The 22,749-nt window shown below is 41.9% G+C and overlaps 1 protein-coding gene, 1 long non-coding RNA gene and 4 other non-coding genes across 7 annotated transcripts in view; all 6 read left to right on the top strand.

Annotated features, from left to right (window-relative positions):
- The window catches only part of LOC119898767 (caskin-1-like), a 31,704-nt gene extending 13,695 nt beyond the window's left edge, over positions 1–18,009 (top strand). The window contains exons 9-21 of one of the 2 annotated variants that reach the window (XM_038712979.1): positions 482–576; positions 1,633–1,747; positions 3,433–3,531; positions 3,620–3,804; positions 4,967–5,048; positions 6,426–6,493; positions 7,920–8,027; positions 8,539–8,640; positions 8,845–8,983; positions 10,774–11,564; positions 11,657–12,317; positions 13,893–14,484; positions 16,031–18,009. In XM_038712979.1, the coding sequence (XP_038568907.1) occupies positions 482–576; positions 1,633–1,747; positions 3,433–3,531; positions 3,620–3,804; positions 4,967–5,048; positions 6,426–6,493; positions 7,920–8,027; positions 8,539–8,640; positions 8,845–8,983; positions 10,774–11,564; positions 11,657–12,317; positions 13,893–14,484; positions 16,031–16,127 (3,134 nt within the window). In that variant the 3' untranslated portion in view covers positions 16,128–18,009. The remainder of the gene's footprint in view (positions 1–481; positions 577–1,632; positions 1,748–3,432; positions 3,532–3,619; positions 3,805–4,966; positions 5,049–6,425; positions 6,494–7,919; positions 8,028–8,538; positions 8,641–8,844; positions 8,984–10,773; positions 11,565–11,656; positions 12,318–13,892; positions 14,485–16,030) is intronic. The other variant, XM_038712980.1, reaches the window with a different exon arrangement.
- Positions 18,010–21,149: 3,140 nt separating this feature from the next.
- Positions 21,150–22,564, top strand: LOC119898766. Its single transcript, XR_005443630.1, has 5 exons — positions 21,150–21,216; positions 21,473–21,561; positions 21,760–21,876; positions 22,125–22,197; positions 22,378–22,564. It is a non-coding gene; the product is annotated as an uncharacterized LOC119898766 (long non-coding RNA).
- LOC119900018 lies at positions 21,287–21,377 on the top strand. The gene has a single exon (XR_005443987.1). It is a non-coding gene; the product is annotated as a small nucleolar RNA SNORD60 (small nucleolar RNA).
- Positions 21,600–21,690, top strand: LOC119900022. Its single transcript, XR_005443991.1, has one exon. It is a non-coding gene; the product is annotated as a small nucleolar RNA SNORD60 (small nucleolar RNA).
- On the top strand, positions 21,971–22,058 carry LOC119900019. The gene has a single exon (XR_005443988.1). It is a non-coding gene; the product is annotated as a small nucleolar RNA SNORD60 (small nucleolar RNA).
- Positions 22,234–22,315, top strand: LOC119900020. The gene has a single exon (XR_005443989.1). It is a non-coding gene; the product is annotated as a small nucleolar RNA SNORD60 (small nucleolar RNA).
- Positions 22,565–22,749: the final 185 nt, after the last annotated feature.

Raw genomic sequence — 22,749 nt, 5'->3', positions numbered from 1 at the left:
GGGCTGACATCACCAATATTGATACAGATATTTTTTAATGACCCTATAAAAATTGATTAATTTTGGTCTATGATGTGTGGGGAGAGTCATGTGTCCTGATTTATTCATTAATAGGCTACTTCTGAATATATTTTCATCACCACCAAATAGTTTGTCAAACATTAAGAATTATTTTCTGTTATTTTATTATTACATGGATGTGAAATTACAGGACATATTTAATAGTAAATAACAGAATTGTGTGAATCTTTTGAGAAACACGGGTAATTGCTACATGCATTCATATACTCATATATATTCATATAGTGGAGAAGCAAAACAGTGCATGCACTCCACCCCTGCAGCAAGTGTTTACAGTTACCTCTTCCTTTCTGTTCTACTTTTTCATACTGCCTATACTGTAAATCTCTTCTGTGCTCTCGTCCACTGCTTAACTCTACTCAAATCTACTGCTCACTCATATCATACTCTTGTATTGCAGATGCTTCAGCTGCGATGCAGGTGCGAGCACTGAAGGATTACTGCAACAACTACGACCTTACCAGCCTTAACATCAAAGCTGGAGACATTATCACGGTACATAGATCTAACAATCGTCCCAAAACACAATATATTTCTCAACCTGTCCCCAAAGTGCAGTATGTCTGTCTGAAATTCAAATTCAATGCTGAAAATATAAAATCTAGTTAATAGACAAACATATGAACATTAACTTAGCCAGTTGCACCAGCTCTTATTAAACTTGTTAACTTAAGTATTAACAATGTGGAGATTAACGCATCACTAAATTAAAATGGATTGCACTACAAAAGCTAGCTAGTTAGCTGTGACTGAATACTTAAAATCAGTAACTGCCAGGTGTAACTGCTGCATGAATTAACTGACGAAACTAGCTTGCTAATATTTTATTATTATATAGCTCACTATATGACCCTTTTAAATAGATGAGTAAATAGAGAGAAAATATGCAATGTGTTTGATATATTTGACATGACACGTGATAAAGTGCGGTGCAATAAACTGAACATTATAAACAACATTTCACAAAAATAAGACAGTATACGGTACCCCAAATTACAAAATGTTGTGCTATGAGGTCAGCGCCAGTTGGTTAACTTAATTGGATATTTATCACAATTTTTATTTATTTATTTATATTTTAGAGATTCTTGTTTTAATATTATTTTGAACACAAGTGATTTTTCCAACAAAACTGCTAATTAAAAATTGCTTTTTGTGTTCAAAATGAGCTTTTATCTGTCTGTCTAGATGTCTGACATATTCCTTCATGTATGAAGATATAAATAAAATAAAATCATTAACATCATACATTTATAAGGGATGCCCCCCTAAAACAATCATTTTGGGCAGTTATGTTACAGCTTGTGATGCTACAGTGACTTCCTGTTTACATAGCTGATCACTTTTGACTGGATAGCGCTACAGCTTTGCACATTACTAAGGTGTTTACTAGCTAGATTGTTTAAATCACTAGTCTGAAACTAGCTAGTACCATGAACTTTACACACAAATTTGTATGGTTGTAGCTGGTGCAACCTAGTCCAATTATTGTCTGAATGTGTAAAGAGGTTCAAATGTTATGTTTTAAACTGTATGTCTGTTTGTTGACAGGTTTTGGAGCAGCACTCTGATGGCCGATGGAAAGGCTGTATTCACGACAACCGCACAGGAAATGACCGTGTGGGCTACTTCCCCTCCAACATGGTGGAAGTCATCAAGAGGGCAGGTGACCACCCACGTCACAGCTGTGGTGTGTGTGTGTGGGGGGGGGGGGGGGGGGGGGGGGATGTGTGTGTGCTTCCGCGTGTGTGAGTTCAGCAGCTGTTCTGTAGCTATAGCTGATCATTAGTTGTAGCTAGCTGCAACATCATCGGCCTCTTTAGGAAGCCCGTCTGTTTTTCCCAATCTGTCAATCATTTCCATTGATCACATACTGTCCCATATTGGCTGTCAACCCTCCTCCCTTCCTCTATATTTCTGCTCCTTCTGTCACCTTCCCTACTTAATAAAGCCGTCTAACCAACCTGCTCTAGATTGTGATGCTTTTGTTCATATTGTTTGTTTGCTTTATTGCTATAGTGATATTATATTTAATTTATAGAGATATATTCCCTGTGGATATATGGATGTATACTTTTCTCATATTTTGATTTTAATCAATTATTATTTTACACATTTTCAAATTTGATTAGATTTGTTTTGTTTCAAGTTGACTGATCAGTTGTTGTTGTTGTTGTGTTGTTGTTGTTGTTTTGCACCTTCCTCCTCCTGGCTTGTGTCCAGGTCACTCCCCCTCCCAGCAGTGCCACACCCTCCTGCTCCGCAGGCCCAACCCTTGTCCCATTGCCTCGGTCAACGGACACTCATACCCCCCCTCCAAAGTCCTCCCCCTGCATCTGCCTCCCCCTCCTCCCTCTCACCCCAACACACAGTCCCTCCCTCGGTTCTCCTCCTTTGGGTACGTTCCTCTTCCCATCTCTCCTCCTTCTCTGTCTACTCCTCCTCTGTCCACTCCTCCTCCTCCTCCTCTTCCTCCTCCTCTCTCCACTTCTCAGGAGCAGCAGAGTCAGACAGGTACATACTGTAGTATCACTTTAAAGCACAGATAAGCATCCTTTCCACGCTGTTTGACAAGACCACATATAGAATATATGACCTATCTGCTTATTCCAGCACTTCACTGCAACTACATATATATTATATATGTGTATGTGTGTTTGTGTGTGTGTAGATTTATGTAGATTATGTATATGTACATATATATTAACTAAGTTCACCCTAATGACAAAATTAGATTTCTATTGCCATTTTAGCCTATGGGATATCCCAATTAACTACATTAACTAGAGTTTTTAAAACTAAATATGGAATATCTTTCTTGTCATTTGATTGAACTGACCCTTTAACTGAATTATTCTATTAAAAGCACCGTTTTAAACTTTTTAAACTTCACATACTGTGCATATTATAGAAGCTTTGAGAGGCATTATTCACAATTTTATATCAATATTCTTGGAACTTTTCTTAAATAATTGGATGTTTTATTTAAAGTGAAGTTGTGTTTTGACCAGCGCTTGTCTGCACAATATTTATTGAAATATTTATTAATTTATTAATATTGTGCAGACAAGTGCACAATGATTTGTACCAGATCTGTGGGTTTTGATACTCTGAATGATTAGCGCTCAGGGGTGGAGCAACCACTATGAGTAATTTTGTCTTTGTGAATGTGCAGGTGAGTGAGTGTATCTTTGTGAGCCTAAGCAGGTTAAAGTGAGAGTAAACACATTTTTATATTAATAACTATAATAGACACATTATCATTTGTGTCTGTGTAGCTGTTGATTAGTTACTGCATTTTTGGTTATAATATATGTGTGTGTGCATGTGTGCGTGCGGTGTATGTGACAGGTTCACGGACTGCAGAGCCAAGTCCTCAAGGCTCTCCAACTCTGGGACAGCAGAGCAACACCAGCGAGGATATCTGGGTGCTACGCAAACCGTTGGCAGGTAAACTCAAAAGTGTGTTGTCAGGTTACAATGTATGTATTTGAAGAATGTCCTCTATGTAATACTGCATCCTGCAATGTGTGTGGAGGTGGCGAGCGCAGTGGCAGTGTGGGCAGCATCGGCAGTGTTCGTTCATCAAGCAGCTTGCAGAGTTCTGGAAACACACATGTTCTGACCACCCCCGCCCCCAGTCCACACCCGGCAACCACACCAGGAGTCAACACACATGGCCTTAACGCTCCAGGCCTGCACGCACAAGCTGAAGGGGTCAAGGTAAGAGACTTTTTTTGTGTGCATGTGTTTGCACGTGTTTACATCACACTGCTGCTGAATCTTTACAAAACAGCAAGCACGTCATTTCTGGGAAACGACATAACATTTTCAGGAAACAAACACAAAGCCTAGTTATCAAGTTAACCACAGTTCTGTTTCCTGCTCAGTCTGTTCTTCCGTTGGAGAGATCTCTTTTTTTCAACAGTAGACCAGGTGCATTAAGATGGTGGCCTCCTGGTTTCTCCTTAAAATCAGTCACATAGAAAAATTTTACCTGAAAATCCCAATATCAACCTTTTCTGTCTGGACAAACTGTAACAACTAAATTCTACTGTATACATCCCTGAATACCTTCTCTTTGTGCTAGACTGGTTTTGTTAGATTGTGTAACCATGTGTCACTTCCAACATAGTTAATTAACAAAAGTGGCGTGTGGAAAAGTGGGTTGTCTGGCGTCAGCTACACTAAATTTAACAGTAATTTTTGTAAAAAGAAGTAATGAATTCATACTTTTAACAACAAGCTTTCATGTATCACACATGGTATGTGATCACCAAGTATTTGTATGTATTTGTAAGGAAACAGATTATCAATATATCACACTGTTGGCTAAAGTCAAAATAGTGAAGGTATTTTAATTCACTTCACATTCACATTCTCTAGTGTGCTTTCCTTTTTATAATCAGTGATGACAACCTGCAGGTCTGCTCTCTAACACCTTTAGCACATTCTAAATTTAATTATTTTACCAGATATAATAAGTCTATTTTTAGGTACTACCTTAATAATGCTGAATGAGCAATTAGCCGAATTGCATGGTGTTTCTGTATTTTGCTGTAGGGACATCATCTATTTTAAGAAGTGTTTACTCTAGGATTTCTGCTGCATCAGTGTTGGTAAATTGCAGGAAGTTCAGAGTGTCAGCAGGAAGAGTGTCACAAGCCTGAATCTGTCTGTTATGTGTGTGTGTGTGTGTGTGTGTGTGTGTGTGTGTGTGTGTGTGTGTGTGTGTGTGTGTGCGCGCACCGCTGAACTGAGTCACACGGTACCATGAAGATTTGAATGATTATGCTTGAGTAAATGTTTCACTTGTGAGTGCATGTGTGTGCCCATGTGTCTGTGTGTGTGTTTGACCATGTTTGTGTGTGTCTTTGTGTTTTAGCTCCTGGCCACCGTGCTGTCCCAGTCGGTAAAGGCTAAGGAGCATCTCTTGGAGCAGTCGCAGTCTGTTGAGCAGTCAGCGAGTAAGCACACCAAGTCACCCAAACACAGCATAAAATAGAAAATAAAATATTTGGCTTTACTTGAAATGAGTGAGTTTGTCCTCACTTGCTATTAAAAAAACTGTATACCAGCGATTAAAAAAAAAAGCATTCGCTCTGTAGTAAAGTGATTACAATTAAAACAGATCAAGGCGGTGTTCACCAGTATGACAAGTGCCTCAGGGTTTGTTAGGATCGCTGCTTTTATGAATAATTTCACTTCATCTCACTTTTAGTCAGCCTGGCCCTCTAAAGACCACCTGTCTGTTCACATCAGATACAAACAGCCTTACCCATGCTTTATTTATAAAAGTTGCTATAAAATGCTGTCCTAAACAGCCAGGGAACAGGTCGCTCTGTTTTGGGGAAAAATCCGTTTTGGCCCCAAGGAATTCATTCGTTTTAGGCTTTAGGCTACGTGTAATACGCAGAATAGAAAATCTGTAATTAACCTGAGCAGCGATAGCCACCATAAATAAGGAGATGGACCACAAAAATTTAAATGTTCCAGTGCAGCACCCAAAGAAAAAACATGATAAGAAAGAGGCAGTTGCAGTAGGATAACATCGGCCTTAGAATGGAAAGCACTCAGCATATAAATCTGCTCCAGTAAAGCTGATAAAAATCAGCAGATGGCTGGCGTTCTCCTATTGATGTTAAAATGAGCATTCTGGACTGGCATGTTTTGCTATCATGTATTAACCACAGCCTGTATTGAATGACTAATGCTTGGATCAGGGCCCACTTGTAACTAGTAAACTTCATTCCTGACATGGCACAAGTTTTTGTAAGAAGCTGCTCTCTTTGTTCGCTTGGGGCTACAGAAAGTAGTACATTCACAATGTGTCTATAAATCATGTGTGACATATTTATACACACATATACAGTGTATTGTGTAGGCATGTAACTTTAATGTGGGCACTGTGCTTCTAGTTGTAGATGATTTAGTAATCTCACTTTAAAGGAAGCATATAAATTAGCATATTTTAATCTGCTGTCATTCAACTGGTTTAAGTGATATGTGGGAAGTGTAATGGTAACACAGCAAAGCTAGCCAAGCATGAAAGGTGTTACCAGAATTATTATGAAGGACTGCAGAGGGAATATAAACCTTACTTGATCTAATTTCTCCACTGCTTCTCACCCTCAAAAACTGCACTTGATCACTAGATAATACAAAACAAAAGGTTTACTAACAGAAATACACTATGTTCTGAGTATGGGTAATGGGTTTATGTTAAAACCTATAATTAAAATAAAAAAGAGTGAAACAACAAAATTATCATTTACTACTGAAAGTAATATTTTTTTCCCCTCTTGTTTTTTCCCCATGTCTCCTCTTTTCACCTCCACACCAAGGCTCCTCCAGTTGCACAGTTCATGAACAGCGGTCATTTGAGCGGAAGGCAGAAGAGGACGATGGGAAAGTGAGTTTTTGGATGGCAGATTGGTTCACTCTGGGGCCTCCTCTTTTCTGTTGCTGCTGTTTTTCCTCTCAACCAGCGCTTTGGTTTGAGAGAAGGACATCTAAGGGTGCGTTCAGTGGGCACAGCGAGGTGTCTGCCAGCGTGGTTGTGTTGCACCTGAACAGATGACACCCTGAGGATGGGCATGCCAGTGTGTCAAAATGGAGACAGACAGATTGACAGACACATTGAGGAGTCAGCCGTCTGTCCCTCCACCCAACCCCCTGCCTGCCCTCACGCCACACTGAGATACCCACATGCTGCCGCTCTACTCTAGAACCCGCCCTGTGTGTTCTGTGAGGGTTAAATTTTCTGTGTTTGTTCTAGCAGCAAGCAGACGGCGTTTTCTAGGATCAAGCATTTACTAGCTGCCAGGCAACAGCAGTGTTCCCTCATAGAAGCAAAAGCAGTAGTGTTCTTAGTGTTTTCTCATTGGTTGCAAGAAAAAATCTCTAATTTGACCTAGCAAAGGGTCAAGTCAAACCAAATTACAAAACCATTGTTCCACACTTAATGATACCTAGTGGTATTTAACCATACCGGTAGTTTCACTTTCATTTGCAGGGATTTTTGAGATCTCCACCTCTGAGACTCCTAACACTACTACATACAATACAGATGAATAGAAATATATTTGACCTGCTCAAATCAGTGAGAAAACAACAAAACAAAAAAATAGCCCGAATAACCAGCAGTAAAAACCAGGTGTTAATCAACCTTTAATTGTGGGGTCGGTCATTGAATCTCCTGCATGTCAAAATTGGATGGGGGCAGAAGTCTCATCGGCAGAGATCACAAAGCTTGTGATCTAACAAAACTAGTTAGCACCAGGGATGATTGAGTGGAACATGTTTCACATTCACTTAGTTCTTTATTTGTCCTTTAGGATGTGTCTTGTTATTTTTACGAACACTTATGAATCACAAGCAGTATTGTTTGGCAGTAATGTATATTACTGAGAGATCCATTTATAGTGTTATTCCTGAAAACCCCTTAAGTTATTTACTGCATATTTTAGTAGCAGTAAGTTAGACACAGTTATGTTTTTGAGCATAAATATATGTAGAATTTGTGCCGGTGTTTGCACAGTTACTGTTCGGTAAGCTAAAGACAACCAGAGATAAGCTGAAAAGCTCTCTACTATGTGCTCCAGAAAAGGTTCCCATTCCTTGCTGGTAAACACTTTCTAGATTTTGTCGTAGAGCAGGGTTAAATATCGGGACTGCAATGGAAGGTGTCTGTGCTGTTTTCTAGAACATTCTTCTCCCCTGTGTTCTAGAGCAGGCTGCCATGCTGTGTCCTAGAACAGGTCTGTGTTCTGTGCTCTAGAAGAGGCCTGTGGACTCTTCTAGAAGCAGGCAGTAGTGTTCTGTGTTCTGTGTTCTAGAAGCAGGCAGTAGTGGCGTGGCTGGGTGAGTTTCAGCTGCAGTTCTACACCACCCACTTCCTCACCGCGGGATATGATCTAGACACCATTAGCCGCATGACCCCTGAGGTAAGGTCATGACCCCTGACCCCCTCACGCCCCGCCCCTTGTCTGTCAAGGCTCCGCCCAGCAAAGCTCTCAAATCAGCTCCCCACTGACCTGGATGATGTCATCATGACCCTCCTGTCTCTGTCACCTGACCCCCCGGTGTGAGTCCTGAGCCTCAACCAGTCACTTCTCATACTCTGTCTGCTTCATTTACATACCTGTGTTCACACATGGCCGTGTGTTGCAGTCTGTGCCGTAAATGCCCCTCTGTGTTTGTCCTTGAGTGTGTTTTCAGTGTGCGTGTGTGTGTGTGTACTGAAGCAGACACAGTGGTATGACGTAACCCCCCTCAGGGCAGGGGACACTCATCAGAGATTAAAAAGCAAAAGCAAAATATTCCTGAAGGCATATCAGACGCAGCTCATGTACAAATGTCAAACGTATGCATAAAATTGTTTGCATTTAAAAGAAAAAGACACCTCCAGTAGTCGTGGTGAATTCCTGATGTGACTAAGTGAGCTTTGCGTTGAAGGACCTGACGGCAATTGGGGTCATGAAGCCTGGACATCGAAAGAAGTTAACATCAGAGATCAGCAAGCTTCCCTCCACAGACTGGCTGCCGGACCACAAGCCTGTAAGACTCTCACGTGTACTATACAAACTAGATAAAGGTGGAGATGTTGAGTTTTGCCAGCTGCACGCACACAAGCATACACACATGCAGCTCTTCCAGAAAAGAAACTAGTTTTTTAGATTCAAAATGCACTACAATTCTAGTCTGTATCTTCTGCGGTTTTTACATTGTGTCCGTGTCTGTGTGTCCCTGTGTGTTTTTCAGGCCAATCTGGCAGACTGGCTGTCTCACCTGGGTCTTAGTCAGTACTACCAGGTTCTGGTTCAGAATGGGTATGAAAACATTGACTTCATCTCTGACATCAGCCTTGAGGATCTGCAAGAGATTGGTATTACTAAGCTCGGTAAGACAAATAAAACTATAATAAGACAGTAAGTAGAGATATAGAGGCTTTGATTTTATTCACTTAATGTAAATGATGAAAAGTATGATTGTCAAAACATATAAATTAAAGACATGTCAGTCAAAACTAGCCTTTCAGGGTTACACATCAGTCTATTATTTACATTAAGAATCATCACCCCACTTTACCACACATACAATAATTAAAAAAGGGATAAGTTCTGTTATTCTATCTGGATTTATTCACTTTATCAGTTATCAGCTTTCAGTTATCAGTTATCAATCACAGAGCATTCATTTTGTTGACAGAGTATACGTTCATAGTACAAGACAATACAAAATAAGACAAATGTAAATCTTCACAATTACAGTTTTTCTCCATTGCTTCAACACATTTCTTGAAATTATGCCTATTTTCTCAAAACTCTAAACACAAATCCTTCTTCCCAAAAAAAAAAAAAAAAAACTTCTCCCAATTCCCCAATTTCCTATTTTCAGGTCAAAATGAAGCTCTCCACTCAAAACCATTCAGTCTCACTGAAAAACAAAACTTTGCCATCAGACATAACACACAAGCAAACACACACACACACACACACACTACAACACAGTCTTACACACTGGTGAGAAAAACTTTATTTATTTATTTTTGTTACTAGTAATGTTGCTTGTGGTCCCCCCCCCCCCCCCCTCAAAAACCTTTTCACATGATGAACACAACAAAAGAAGTAACAAATAGTGTGCTGTACAGTTCAACACACCAAACAACTAATTATTCTGCCCCAGCGTCCTGTTTTTGGTTCTCCACCTCCTCCTCCCTACTCCTCTTCCCTCTACCTCCTCCACCTTCTTCTCCACCTCCTCCTCCTCCGCCCTCCTCCTGCTCCTCCTCCTACTCCTCATTTTACTCCTATCCCATCTCCTCCTCCTCCTCCTACCGCTCTTCCTCCTCCTCCTCCTCATCTTCCTCCTTCTCCTCTGTGGTGTCCTCTACCCCTTCCTTCAGATTTCTCTGGATCCATTGTTCCAAAACTGAATGAACTGAGTCCGGCCCTTTTATTCATCTATTGAAGGTTCTGACTGGTGTGTTATCAATTTTGACTCTTTGTGTTTCCACCTGGGTAGCTGGGTGCTAACTGAGCTCAATCTGTGCTGATTGACTGAACAATATTGAATGTTTGTGTTTTCTCAATGACCGCATGGTGTAGGCAATGAGAAATGAAGGGATTTGTGTGTAGAGTTTAGAGAAATGGGTGTGCTTTTTGAAAAATTGAGTTATGGTTTAGAAATTTTAGTTCAAAAGTCTGTTTATAGTGTTTAAGCAATTGAGAAAAACTGTAAATAGAAAATTAAGTAACTAAACAAATTCAAATTCAGCGCAAATTAAGTTAAGTTTCAGAACTTAATTTGCTCTGAATTTTAGTGTGGTTACTTAGATAGACCCCTCAGAAAAAAAAGTAAGGTAATTACCACAAACATAGCCTATAGTATAGTTCGTAATTATTATTCAGCTTATTGTCTATTCAAATAGTTTCCTTGTTGCCCTGTAGAAAATGTTCCGAGGCCCGTTCCCGGCCCGCAACCCAGGGATTGGGAACCTGTGGTTTAGATGTAATGATCACGATTACTAGTGCAGGATGCGGTCAAGGGTCGACGTTAAAGTAGCATATTTGATTTTCATAAAATATTCTGGAATACTTCTAGGTAAGGTCTAAAATAAGTTTTATTGTCTTTCTACCTCACAACAACTATTAATCTATGTCTCTCCTTCACACCCCTGCCTCCCCCCAGGCCATCAGAAGAAGCTGATGTTGGGAGTGAAGAGACTGAAGGAGATACAGAGAGGAGAAAGTATCTCTGAGCCTCCTCAGAGCCCCTCTACACCTCCATCCAGCCCAGGTGGCAGCACCGGCTCAGAGCCACGGAGACAGGTGAGGAAGCAGAGGGACGGTGCCCCCAGCCCGCTGGCCAAACCTCGCCCAGGTCTCGCACATTCACAAACCCCCCCACAAACTCCACCTCAGACTCCCCCGCATGGCCGGACCCAGCAGGCCTCCCCCAGAGCTCAGCCACGTCCCTCCACCCAGATGACAGCAACAGATTCATCAGTACCGCTGCTCCGTCTCCCCAGTGAGGAGGAAGAGCGACGGAGAACTCATAGTCTAATTGGCTCAGAATCAGACTCTAGATACGCCACCGTGTGCCGCAGCAGCTCCGCACATACTGCCGCCCCTAATGATGTCACCGTTAACCGCAGCCAATCATCTGTCACGCTCCGCCCCCGTCGGAAAGGTCGGCCCCCAACACCACCTAAACGGTCTTGTTCTTCCATTACTGGGGGTGACGGGGAGGGAGAGGGACAAGTGGAGGGGCTACTAGGGCTGCCAACCTATCGAGAGCGGCGAGCCAGTGACTGCGGCAGCCTGGGATCAGCTTTAAGATCTCAGCAGTCAGCGGGCCTGGAGAGATCAGAGGGGGCTTCTGGGAGTGTTCGCAGCCTCGCCGCTATGCTGGAGTCATCCATCGTGGGTGGAGCCAAAACCCTGCCAAGGAATCTGGGAGGCAGCACCAGCTACCTACAGGTGGGTGTGTGTGTGTCTTTGTGGTTGGTGTGTACTATGAGAATCTTATTTTAAAATGTTTATGGTCAAAATAACAATCATGTGACCTCCAGGTGAGTCCACCCACACTTCGTCGGCAGGCAGGCGCAGGGGGTCTTGGATCTGAGGAAGAGGATGTCTTAATTCGCCGCAGGACCATCAGTGGACTAGAAGGCCTCCCCAGTGATCAGACTGACCTGTTAGCTCGACAACCGGCCCAGCAACGTCCGGAGCCACGGCCCCGCTCCACCGTAGTCCCCTTAGCATCAGAGATCACAGACAGCACAGCAACGCTCAGAAGGAAGCCTCGTCCTCTGCCAACAGACTCTGAAGCACCTGCATCCGCGACCACCACTGTTGTTACCATGACAACTGGTTCCGACACCATCCGCAGGAGACCGCACACGCCCGACCATACGGAAAGGGTCAGTCAAAGCAATAACCAACCACACTCTCCCAGCAGTCAAACAGATAGTAGCCGGAAAAACGGAGGTGAGCTGCCGCAGCAGAACGGCGGTGTGGTCCTGAGGCGGAGGCCCGTGTCTGAGGTCTCTGATAGAACAGAGACCAGCAGAGAGAGCTGTGAGTGGATGGAGGCTAGGAAGTCTCTGAAGCCACCAGTCTCACCCAAACCATCCACGGTCACCCTGAAGAAGACACAAGCTGACCCTCCAACTCCGACTCGCAGGGTCCCCATACCGGGGCCTGATAACGCTGAGTTGGCACAGAGCCCTGGTGAGAAACACACAAAACACACAACTGAAGATTTGTTATTTAGTCATTGAGTTATGCTTCCTTGTCAGAGTTGTCTGTCAATGTGTAGATTTTTAATGCGATCATAGCATGTAAGTATTCTGGTGGTATTAATTTTTGTGAAATAAGCAGTGATATGTGGTGCCTTTTAGCCCTTCAACATCAGTGTCCTTGTGTTGAAACTGTGTTGTTGAAGAGTGGGAATATTAAGCTGCATTTCTGCCACAGTGTCTTTTAGATATTTAATTGGCATTTTGCCTTTATTTAATAATAATAAAAATAATAATAATAATATATATATTATTACAATTTTTCAATTATAATAATAATAATAACTTTATTTGTAGAGCACTTATCAAAACAGAGTACAAAGTGTTTCACAGAAGATAAAAACATTAAAATCATGACAGTTAAAAACGACAACAATAAAATACGACATAACATGCACAAATTAAAATGAAATTAAAACAATAAGAGGGCTAGCCTATCAGATAAAATCAGTGAACGCTTTCCAGAATAACTAAATTTTCAGGCGAGACTTAAAAGAAGACACTGACTCCGACATCCTGATGTCATCAGGCAAAGGCTCTATCTCCTCTAGTTTTCAGGCTGCGCACAGGATCGTAAGGGGTTAATAGGTCAAGAATATATTCTGGAGCAAGGCCATTAAGAGCTTTAAAAGTAATCAATAAGAACATATAGATAAGAACGGTTCAGGGTTTTATTTAGACATGAGAACAGGCTGTTGCAATAGCCCAGGCGAGATGAAATAAAAGCATGTCTAACCGTTTCCGTATCTCTGGCATTTAAGATAAGTTTTATCTTAGCGATATTTATAAGGTGATAGAAACTATATATCGCTATTAAAGTAGTAGCGATACAGACAGGAAATGCAGGGAGAGAGGGGGATGACATGCAACAAAGGGCCCCAGTTGGAGTTGAACCAGGGATGTTGCAATTATATTGTATACTTCTTAACTTGGCCCACGTAAGAGCTTTAAAGCGATCTTAACACCTTTTGTGAAAAACTAGCGCTGAAATAGTTCGTCAATTAGTCTATCAACAGGAAATAAATCTGCAACCATTTTGTTAATCGATAAATGGTTAAATTATTTTTTCTAGCAAATATGCTAAACATGATCATGTTTAGTATATTTGCCCCCCCCCCCGCGACCCTGTACGCAGGATAAGCGGTTGATGATGGATGGACTTAATGCTTTTCTTTTCTGTTTATATTATTATTTATAGATTTGCCTTGAAATGGTATCTTGATGATTTGACCAGATTGTGTCAATTTCTGTTGCCAAAATGAATTATCTCTGATTAAAAAAATAGTAATTAAAGGTTCTGCACTGCTAGTGTCACCTGGGGAAAGTCTGGGTGGAAAAAGGTTGAGAAAGGTAAAAATAAATAATTTTAATATAAAGATTGCTATTTATTGATTATTTATGGTGACGTTTTGACCAAAAATGATCTTCATCCAGCACCAGTCCTCTACAGGTCTTGTGTATGTGTGAGTGACTAATGACGGCATTCTCTCTGACTCTCTCTGATCAGAGCCGAAGCGTGTCCCTCCTCCTGTGTCCCCAAAACCCCGTGGACCTCCAACAGCACCCAAACCAGGCAAAGCAATAGTAGTTTCAGCTACCGTGAGCCCAAGTCCTGCTGCTACCAGCCCAGCTGCAGGCAGCCCCACCCCGGCCCCCAAACCCTCCTCTCCTCCCTCTACCGCCCCCCTTCCAGCTCCTGACACCCCTTCTGCTCCCTCCCTCTCTCCGGGACTCCCTCTTACTTCCCCCTCTCCGGCCCAGAGTCCCTCCACCCCCTCTCCACACCCTGTCAAACCTCCCCGCTCCTCCATCGCCGGCCTCTCCATCGACCTGCTGGGAGGACGGGAGGTGGAGGAGGAAGAGGAGAGGAGGAGAGAGGAAGAGGAGAGGAGGAGAGAGAGGGAGCACAAGAGGCACAAGGAGCAGGAGGAGGAGAAAAAGAGAGCAGAGGAAGAGAATCTGAGAGAGGTGGAGGGTCACGTAGAGGAAGAAGAGCAGGAGGAGGAGGTGCGGCATCGTTTGGAGGAGACCAGTGCCTCCTTGGCGGCAGCTGTGCAGGCTGTAGAACATAAAATGAAAGAGGAGGACGCACAAAACGAGTGAGTATTTATGAAGTTAATCTTCAGATTTTGCCACAGAATGTACCATCTCTATCCAACAATAATCTCTCGGGACAACTTGTTGGCATCAAAGTTGATGATGAGAGGATCAGTGCATAAATTAGCTTTCCTCACACAATGTCGTGATGCAAAACGAGAAGACTTGTTTCAGGCGTCGAGTGTTATGAAAATGAATGTACTGTTCATCTTATGCATGCACATGTTTTGGTGACTGGCAGTTGCAGCGCCTCCAATGCTGGGATGGACATGATGCTCTCTTGTGTACATATAACCTTAAAGAAAAAAGAAGCATGTATAAAATGTATACAATTTTAATCTATAGTTTGACTTAAAAGTGTGACATGTGAAACATTGCAAATGTTTACATATACTTCCATATTTAGAATTTCTATTCCTTATATTTAGTTTTTCTAAATCTTATTTTTCACGCTGCCTATTAGCAAGGCTGTAATGCATATTTGACCAAAACAAAAGCATGTGCTCAACAATCATATCTGGTAACAAGTTAATCTCACATTCAGAAAGAAAGCGAATGAGGGAAAAAAAGGAAAGAAACATAAACAGAGTTTAAAGCCAGCTGAAGCCTTTGAAGAAATCTGATAAAACATCCAGTGTTTTGAGACTCATTCATTCACTTTGAATTCTGTAAACAACAATAAACTGTATTAAATTTATCACAGCTCTGATTTGTGGCCTCTGGCTGGCATCATTTACCATAGCTATGGTTGCTAAGGCTGATGTGTACTGTAGTTTTTTGGAGCCTTACATCAAAACAAACAGACGGAAACAAGGTTGGAGTATTTATAGCTGGTTGCCATGACATAAACTTAGTATTGCAGTGCTTAAGGTTTCAGTTCTGGTGCATTTGACAAATAAACTGGGTTGCCATAGTTAGAGCAAGTGCATTTTAATTCTACAGCGAACACTTTGAACAGCAACCGGTGTATCTCTTTACAGCCCAACCAAACAAGGTCATTGCATTTCCTGTAATGGCAGGACTTAATACAGCTCTGAGAGTGAACAGTAAGTATTGAGGCAGTTATAAATCAGATCAAATTGCACTGGATTACATGCTGTGCATCCCTTGTACTAAGGTAGGCAATCTTATTCCAGCGTGGAATGGCTGCGCCACTACCAATATAAACTGCTACTACTGTAGAGAAAATGACTGAATGTAACTACAGTTAAAAGCTATATATCAAATGACAATGGTTAAACAATGTGACAATGTGAAAGGTGTTGCTTGTAGTGATGAACAAAGAATGAATGAATGATGATGTTGCTCCGTAACTGTGAATAAAAAAGTCAGTTATTGCAGGTCTGAAGTATTGTTAGTATCCAGGAGAATCCTGTATCTATGTTGAGGAGCATTGCAGTTATCATTAAAAGAGATCTTTAAAATGCTAATTAACAATGTGGAAAAATACCAAATACCCTCCCCTTCACACCTCTGATCCACTACTGTGACTGTGCTGTCTGCCTCATTATCAGCTAACATCTTCCTTTTTTGCTATCCATCTCCCAGCTCTCTTTCCAGCAAGAAGACAACAGTCTCCATCTTGGACGACATCGGCAGCATGTTTGACGACTTGGCAGACCAATTGGATGCAATGCTCGACTGATCTCCTGCCCACGCCTCACTCCCTGCAAGCCCTCTCCCTCTCCCCCCATCATGTGTAGGTGTTATCAAGAAAGCTCTCCCAAGGCTCGATGCTGGCGCGCTGAGAGCGTGTGTGCGTGTGTGCTTGAGCGTGTGTCCCTCCTGCGTGAGCGCTTCTCATGTAGCCTTGTACAGTACTTTGAGGAGGGAGTCCTCCTCGTCTGGTGCGGTAGCTCTAGTTCGCCTCCCGATGCGAGGAGGCCGCTCCCACACAACCTCTGACCTCTGCAGCCAAGCGAGTCGCCGCCGCCCAGCCTCATTCGGCTGCGTGGATCGAGAAGCACAATCATTTTCCTCATCCTTTTATCTCTACAGACTCTGGCTAGGACAGAGATGGTAACTCAGTCAGACAGGGAGACAGACTGATAAGCATATTGCTTGCAAAAATAAGCACATAAACTGGCTGACTGACGGGAAGATAGACATCTAGATATATAGAAAAGATGCATACAGATAAGATACCGGAGAGAATTTTTAAAAGCACATGGAAAGACAGGCTGCTTTCTGAGTCTGTCTCACTCCTGCGATGTCAAAGGGATGCATTTTTCCAGATGAATCGGGGCCTCAATTTCTCTTCTGTATGAGTGGAGGATTGTGGTTAGCCGGACTCCCTGACTTGTGTGTTGTCTCTCTTCATGTTGCTGTTGTTGTTGCTGTTGTTATTGTTGCCGTTGTTGTCGTTACGAGTGTGTGTAGTCCCTGCTGATGCTCATGTCAATGTCCTCCCACTCGTACAGTAGTTATTCTAATGATCAGAGCGACGATAATAGATGTGTGTCCATGAATTTTGAGACACTAGAACACACAAAAATATACACACACGCAGATTCACATCACATCGGTTGTGAGCTCGCTGGTGTTCTGCTTTGTTGGTGTTTAGCTCCATCTATGGAGGTTTGCTTGGAAATGAATCTACACATATACATACACACATTTACATGCAAAGACACATATATACAAGCACACTCATGCGGTGTAACCCTTTGTCCTGCTGCAGTGAACAGTGTTTTTAAAAGATAATCCTATATTTCAATGCTTTATATAGTATACATCCAGTAAACATAGAGTTTATAATATACCTTGGTATTTGAGCTGTTAGAGCTCCCTCTAGTGTTGGTTAGTAAAACTGCCTCTAATCTGCCTACCTTCCATCTTGTCTTTCCCCCTTTTTATCTCCCTCTGTGTCCTTTTTGTTATCTCTGCATCTCTCTGTGCCTTGGTAGTGTTCTTTCATATATTTAAAATTTTTTTCTTGTTTTCCACTCATAAAATGTTTTATGGGTTTTTTTTCTGGTTCCTTATAAACTCCTTATGTGTGTGTGTGTGTGTGTGTGTGTGTGTGTGTGATGTCAAAAGTAGCTTATAGGTTGATTTGTGAGTCCTATATCCCTGAAGTCCTGATCCCTAAAGTCAATCACCCTGTCTGCAGTCCTCCTGTAACCATTGAGAAGGCTTGTACGAGCCCATATAAGCGCCCTCCTGTAAGCTGTGAAAAATTGGCTCTGCTCCTCCTCGGCTCCCCAGTTTTCAGTGGTCCCCCATGTAGGCCAGACAGAGGATCAACCACCAGTGTTCATCCCAATGAAGAGTCCACTTGTATTTTTATGCTCTTTGAAAACAAAGATATATTTGAGAGACAGATGGTTCTATGTGAATAACAATAATAATGATGATAATTATAGACATTGAATTGAGGTGAGCTGATTGAGCCTGTACATTTATGGTTGAGTTCTGGATGTGTTGTGACGGCTGTTGTGCCATGGTTGGGTTTAGGTTGTGTTTTCTGCTGTGACGATGCATTCCTGTACAGCTGTGATCAGAATAAATGTATAAATTAAACCTTACATGACTCTTTAACTGTGGTTCTTTTATATCGCATTTGCGCAGGAACAGTCAGAAATTATTAACTCTTCCTCTTCAGCAACCCCAGTTTTTTATGAATGACACTCCTCCGCTCTTCTGGGAGGGCTTTCCATAGCATTTTGGAACCTGTCTGCGGGGATTTGCTTCCACTTACCCACAATAGCTTTGGTGATGTTGGGCAATAAGGCCTTCCCCAGACTATAACTACAAATCTGGGATGCCACTTTCAGGGCTGTGGCTACCATTGCATAGAGCAGGGTCATGTCAAGGATTTTACATTCTACATATATTACATGTAATGGGATTTTTCAAGACTATAGTGTTAGACAGTTTTTGGCAAAAAAAGTAAATAAATTAAAAGGGAGTTTTTTACTAGAATTACATACATGGAAGTATAGAGAAATGGTATCCAAGTTTGTAATACCATATTTACGGTTGCTGTCCCTTTATGCTACCCATTCACAAACAACACAGAGTAAAACATAACAAAAAACTAATCATTTTGATGGAGTTCAGAGAAATTTAAAAGTCTCACAGCCTGGGAAAAGAAGCTGCTCTGGAGCGCAGTGATATGGGAGTGGATATTTCTCTTGCCAGTCGGCAGCAGGGTGAATAAGCTGTGGCTGGGTGGGTATTGTTATTCTCTGGGCACCATGCAGGCACCTCAGTGATGCTCGGCAGAGGAGTTCTGGGCATTTTACATCACCCGCTGCAGAGCCCAGCACAAACCATGGCAATTTGATGTTTCCAGTTTAGTATAAATACAATATTTACATTTATTCATTTAGCTGACGCTTTTATCCAAAGCGACTTACAATTGCTATACATGTCAGAGGTCGCACGCCTCTGGAGCAACTAGGGGTTAAGTGTCTTGCTCAGGGACACAATGGTGGATGTTTCACAGCGGGAATTGAAGGTCTCCCACACCAAAGGCAAGCATCTTATCTATGCGCCACCACCACCCCTATTAGACTATTGTGTACAGAGATAGCATTTACAGAAAACATAATTGGAAAGAAAAATACATTTACTGGCTTTTTAAATGCTCCGAAAATTGTATAGGGTTTGGTTGGTGGCTATAATCTCTACTGGACATCAGTATTTCTAAAATCCTTGCTTCTGTAATGTCTGAAATATCATTGTATGCTGCAGCAGATTTATCTCAGCTGGAACTAAAGGGCCTAACCCAAAAAAACAAAAAAAAGCCACAGATCAAAAGTGGGCAGGGGTATCCACATTTCTTTTTAAGACAATGCATGAGCAGTTACTGGATGGTTTACAAATAATTATTACTGTCTATGATGCAGAAGTAAAGCACAAAGACAGAAAGTGTCATCATAATGTTTCATATCCAGCAGACTTGTATATGTTTTGCAGTACAAAGCCTATTAGAATAACACATCCCTAGTAAAACACCCTGACTCCAGTGGGTTACCTTTATCACAAGCAACTCTCTAATAACCATGGTTTTTGTCATTTTTCAGACATTTTTCATGAAATGTATAGAAATGAGTAAGTAGGGCAATATGTAACGTTACATAGACATTTGTTAAACCCCAAATATTGCTAAGGATACCAGAACCATCCTGATTTCAAGACTCTGCACCATATCACGGTGAGATTATAGCAGTTTGAAATGCTTCCCACTTGGTTCTGAAATCAAAAAGAAAGGAGTGATAAGCGGCGTACCGCTGTCAGTGGAAGATGAGGAATTTCACGGTATTGAAGGCGAGTGTGAGGCGAGAAGACTTACAAGATTCCAACAAGGAGAAATGGAGCAAAGTAATTCTGTGTGTTTGACTTTTGAGGGAGATTTGCCAGAGAGGGTATATTTAGATTACATATGTTACAGGGTGAGGCCTTATCAAAGAGCTCCATTAAGATGCTTCAGTTGTCAGGAATATGGACATGTGGCTGCAGTATGTAGAGGAGTCAGAAGATCCGGGAGATGTGGGGAGAACAAATGTGAAAGAGAGGACTGTGAAGAGAAGCAAGAAGAAGCAAAGTGCCTTCACTGTGCGGGAAATCACCACGCGGGGTCAGCACAATGTAAGGTGGGCACTGTAAATTTATTGCACTGGAGAAACTATTTCATCCAGTAGGTGGCGGTAGTGCAACATTTTGGATGTCAACCGCCATAAACCAAAAGAAGAAGAACGACAGCCGAACAGTGGAGGGCAGCAAAACGCCATCGATGCGTCGAGTCAGCCGAATTGAAGAAGAAGGCGGCTTCTGCATCGTGCTGTTTTTATCTTAGTTAAAACGACTCGTTGTTCAGATAGCATTGTCCAGTACATTAATGGGGGACCGATACGCATATAATATAGCCAGATAATCCCATAATCACTTTTCAGAAAGTCCGACAAACGAAACTAGCCAGCTTTGTATGTAGCTAGCCAGCCCAGGAAGGGGAGAGGCTTCGGGTTCCCGTTGGACGGAAGCGGTTTATATTAACCTCTGGTGCAGTCACTTAGTTCTGGCAGCATGGCAGGAGAGACGAAACCCCGTTTTATCTTTAACTTTACCTCACGGCAACAGAGATGAACCGGGCGGTTCGGTGTCTCTGGAAGAAGACTAATCGGTTACCAGAGAAAAGTCAAACATGTGAGTATTAACGCTATTGTGAACCAACTTAATACCACGTTGGTCTGGTCACCAACACGTGGCTGTTCTGCACGGGCCAGAGACCAAACGGATCACCACGCCGTGTTTCCTCTTCTGAAACAGTCAAAAGTAATGTACTCTTTCTTACATTGACCTACAAAACAAGTCTATGCGAAGTTAGATCTTCATTCACATTTTCAGCCCTAACTTGGTTCCCGTATGTAGTTAAGTAGACGTAAAATCTCAAAGGTCCAGCTAATTAAACTTGTGTTCAAGATCTAATATTTATTCCTCAGCTGACCTTTTCTCTTTTTCAGTAAGTTACATGGAGGCTGGCGTCGGCACCTGGATGACTTTCAAGGCAGTTGAGATGAAGAAACTTAATGTGTTTTGCGGGTGGCGACCACGGGTAAAAAACAAGAGGCGAGTTACTGAAATATGAACAAATAAAGGATATGAAGGTGGTATGCCTAAATATTCAACGTGGTTACTTTTTTTTTTTTAATCCACTTTACATATACAGCTGAAGCTGGTACACAGAGGAGCCCGGGAGCTACCTGAATTAAATCTCCCAACACTTGAGGGTGAGCACTGGGATCAAAGTTGAATGCCTTGCCATGTGTGAGTTCATATTTAAGCATGTGAAACTGTTTCAGCCTATGATGACATACTTAAAATAAACTTTTCTGACACCTACTATGAGAGCTGAACTCCAGCTCCTGATTCTAACTTTTTTCTGAGGCTCCCCCCCCCCACCCCATTAGTGTAGTCTTCACCTCCAAAATTGTGACTTTTCTTTAACTTTTTTTTTTCTTTTAATTTCTCCACTTTCTCTTTAAGAATGAGAAGACTGAAACTCAGAACTGGCTACACAAATGTCCTGAGATCGAAGTTCTTATTGACAAGGACCTCGCTGGATTTGAGAGCTGGTGAGTTTCTGCAGCATGTTGGCATTTGAGTAACTTGTAGCCGGTGATGACAAATCAAATTACTTTTCTGACACCTACTATGAGAGCTGAACTCCAGCTCCTGATTCTAACTTTTTCCCCCTGAGGCTTCTGAAGTGTATTGTGTAGTCTTCACCTCAAACTGTGACACTTCCTTAAGTTTCCACTTTCTCTTAACAGTTCGGACTGTTGGGGTAAGAATGCGAAGACTGAAAACTTCAGAGCTTCTGAACAAAGATCCAAGGTCCTGAGATCGAAGTTCTTATTGACCAGGACCTTTGCCGGATTTGAGAGCTGGTGAGTTTCTGCACCACGTTGGCATTTGAATAATTTTACATTTACTCATTTGGCAGATGCTTTTATCCAAAGTGACTTACATTTGAGGACTTGTAGCCAGTGATGACAAAAATCAAAACTTTTCTGACACCTACTATGAGAGCTGAACTCCAGCTCCTGATTCTAACTTTTTTCTGAGGCTCCAACAGTAAATGTGGGTACACGTTGTTTTCTTTATGTGAATTAAAACGAGCTACTCTCGCTTACAGGTTGATTCATGACACAACGATGGGGAAAGTGCCTCTTCATGATGATGCTGGTGATCTTGTTTTTATTTTAAAGGTAAGTCTGTGCATGTGTGTTGCACATGTGTGATACAGCCAATGATGACAAATAATCATTTTCTGACACCTCGTATGAGAGCTATTTGCTCCTGATTCCAACTCTTAACCTGAGGCTACAGAGGATATATTTCTGTTTGTCACAGATTGTTTTAGTCTAATCTGCATTTGTCTCTTTCAGGTGCCCAAACACCAATTTTTTTTTTTTTTTTTCCCCCAATGTCACCACTGACCAGAAAGCTGTTGTTGTTCTAAAGGAACAAGCCTGAATGAAGACACTACAGTGTGTAATATGGTTTAATATTGAAGCTATTGCATCAAACTGTTGACTTGTATTTGTCGAATAAACAGTAACTGAGTTGGAAACATTTTCTGAATGATCTGTTGTGATTCAAGAAAACCGTAGTACTTTTGGCCCAATAGTCTAGCATGCCAACCATAAAATAACTTTGGCACCAAATTTTGATCCAGCTGGCCACAGACCTGCATGTCAATTTGATTTTTAATAAGTTTTTATATTTGAACTTCACCAGTGGCTTAGAGTTGATGTTCA

Source organism: Micropterus salmoides, unplaced genomic scaffold, assembly GCF_014851395.1.
Source record: "Micropterus salmoides isolate LMB-PRFRI ecotype aquatic unplaced genomic scaffold, ASM1485139v1 Ms_hic_scaffold_12, whole genome shotgun sequence".
Classification (NCBI taxonomy): domain Eukaryota; kingdom Metazoa; phylum Chordata; class Actinopteri; order Centrarchiformes; family Centrarchidae; genus Micropterus; species Micropterus salmoides.
The sequence above is the reverse complement of the archived record's forward strand: the minus strand, read 5'-3'. Positions and strand labels throughout refer to the sequence as shown.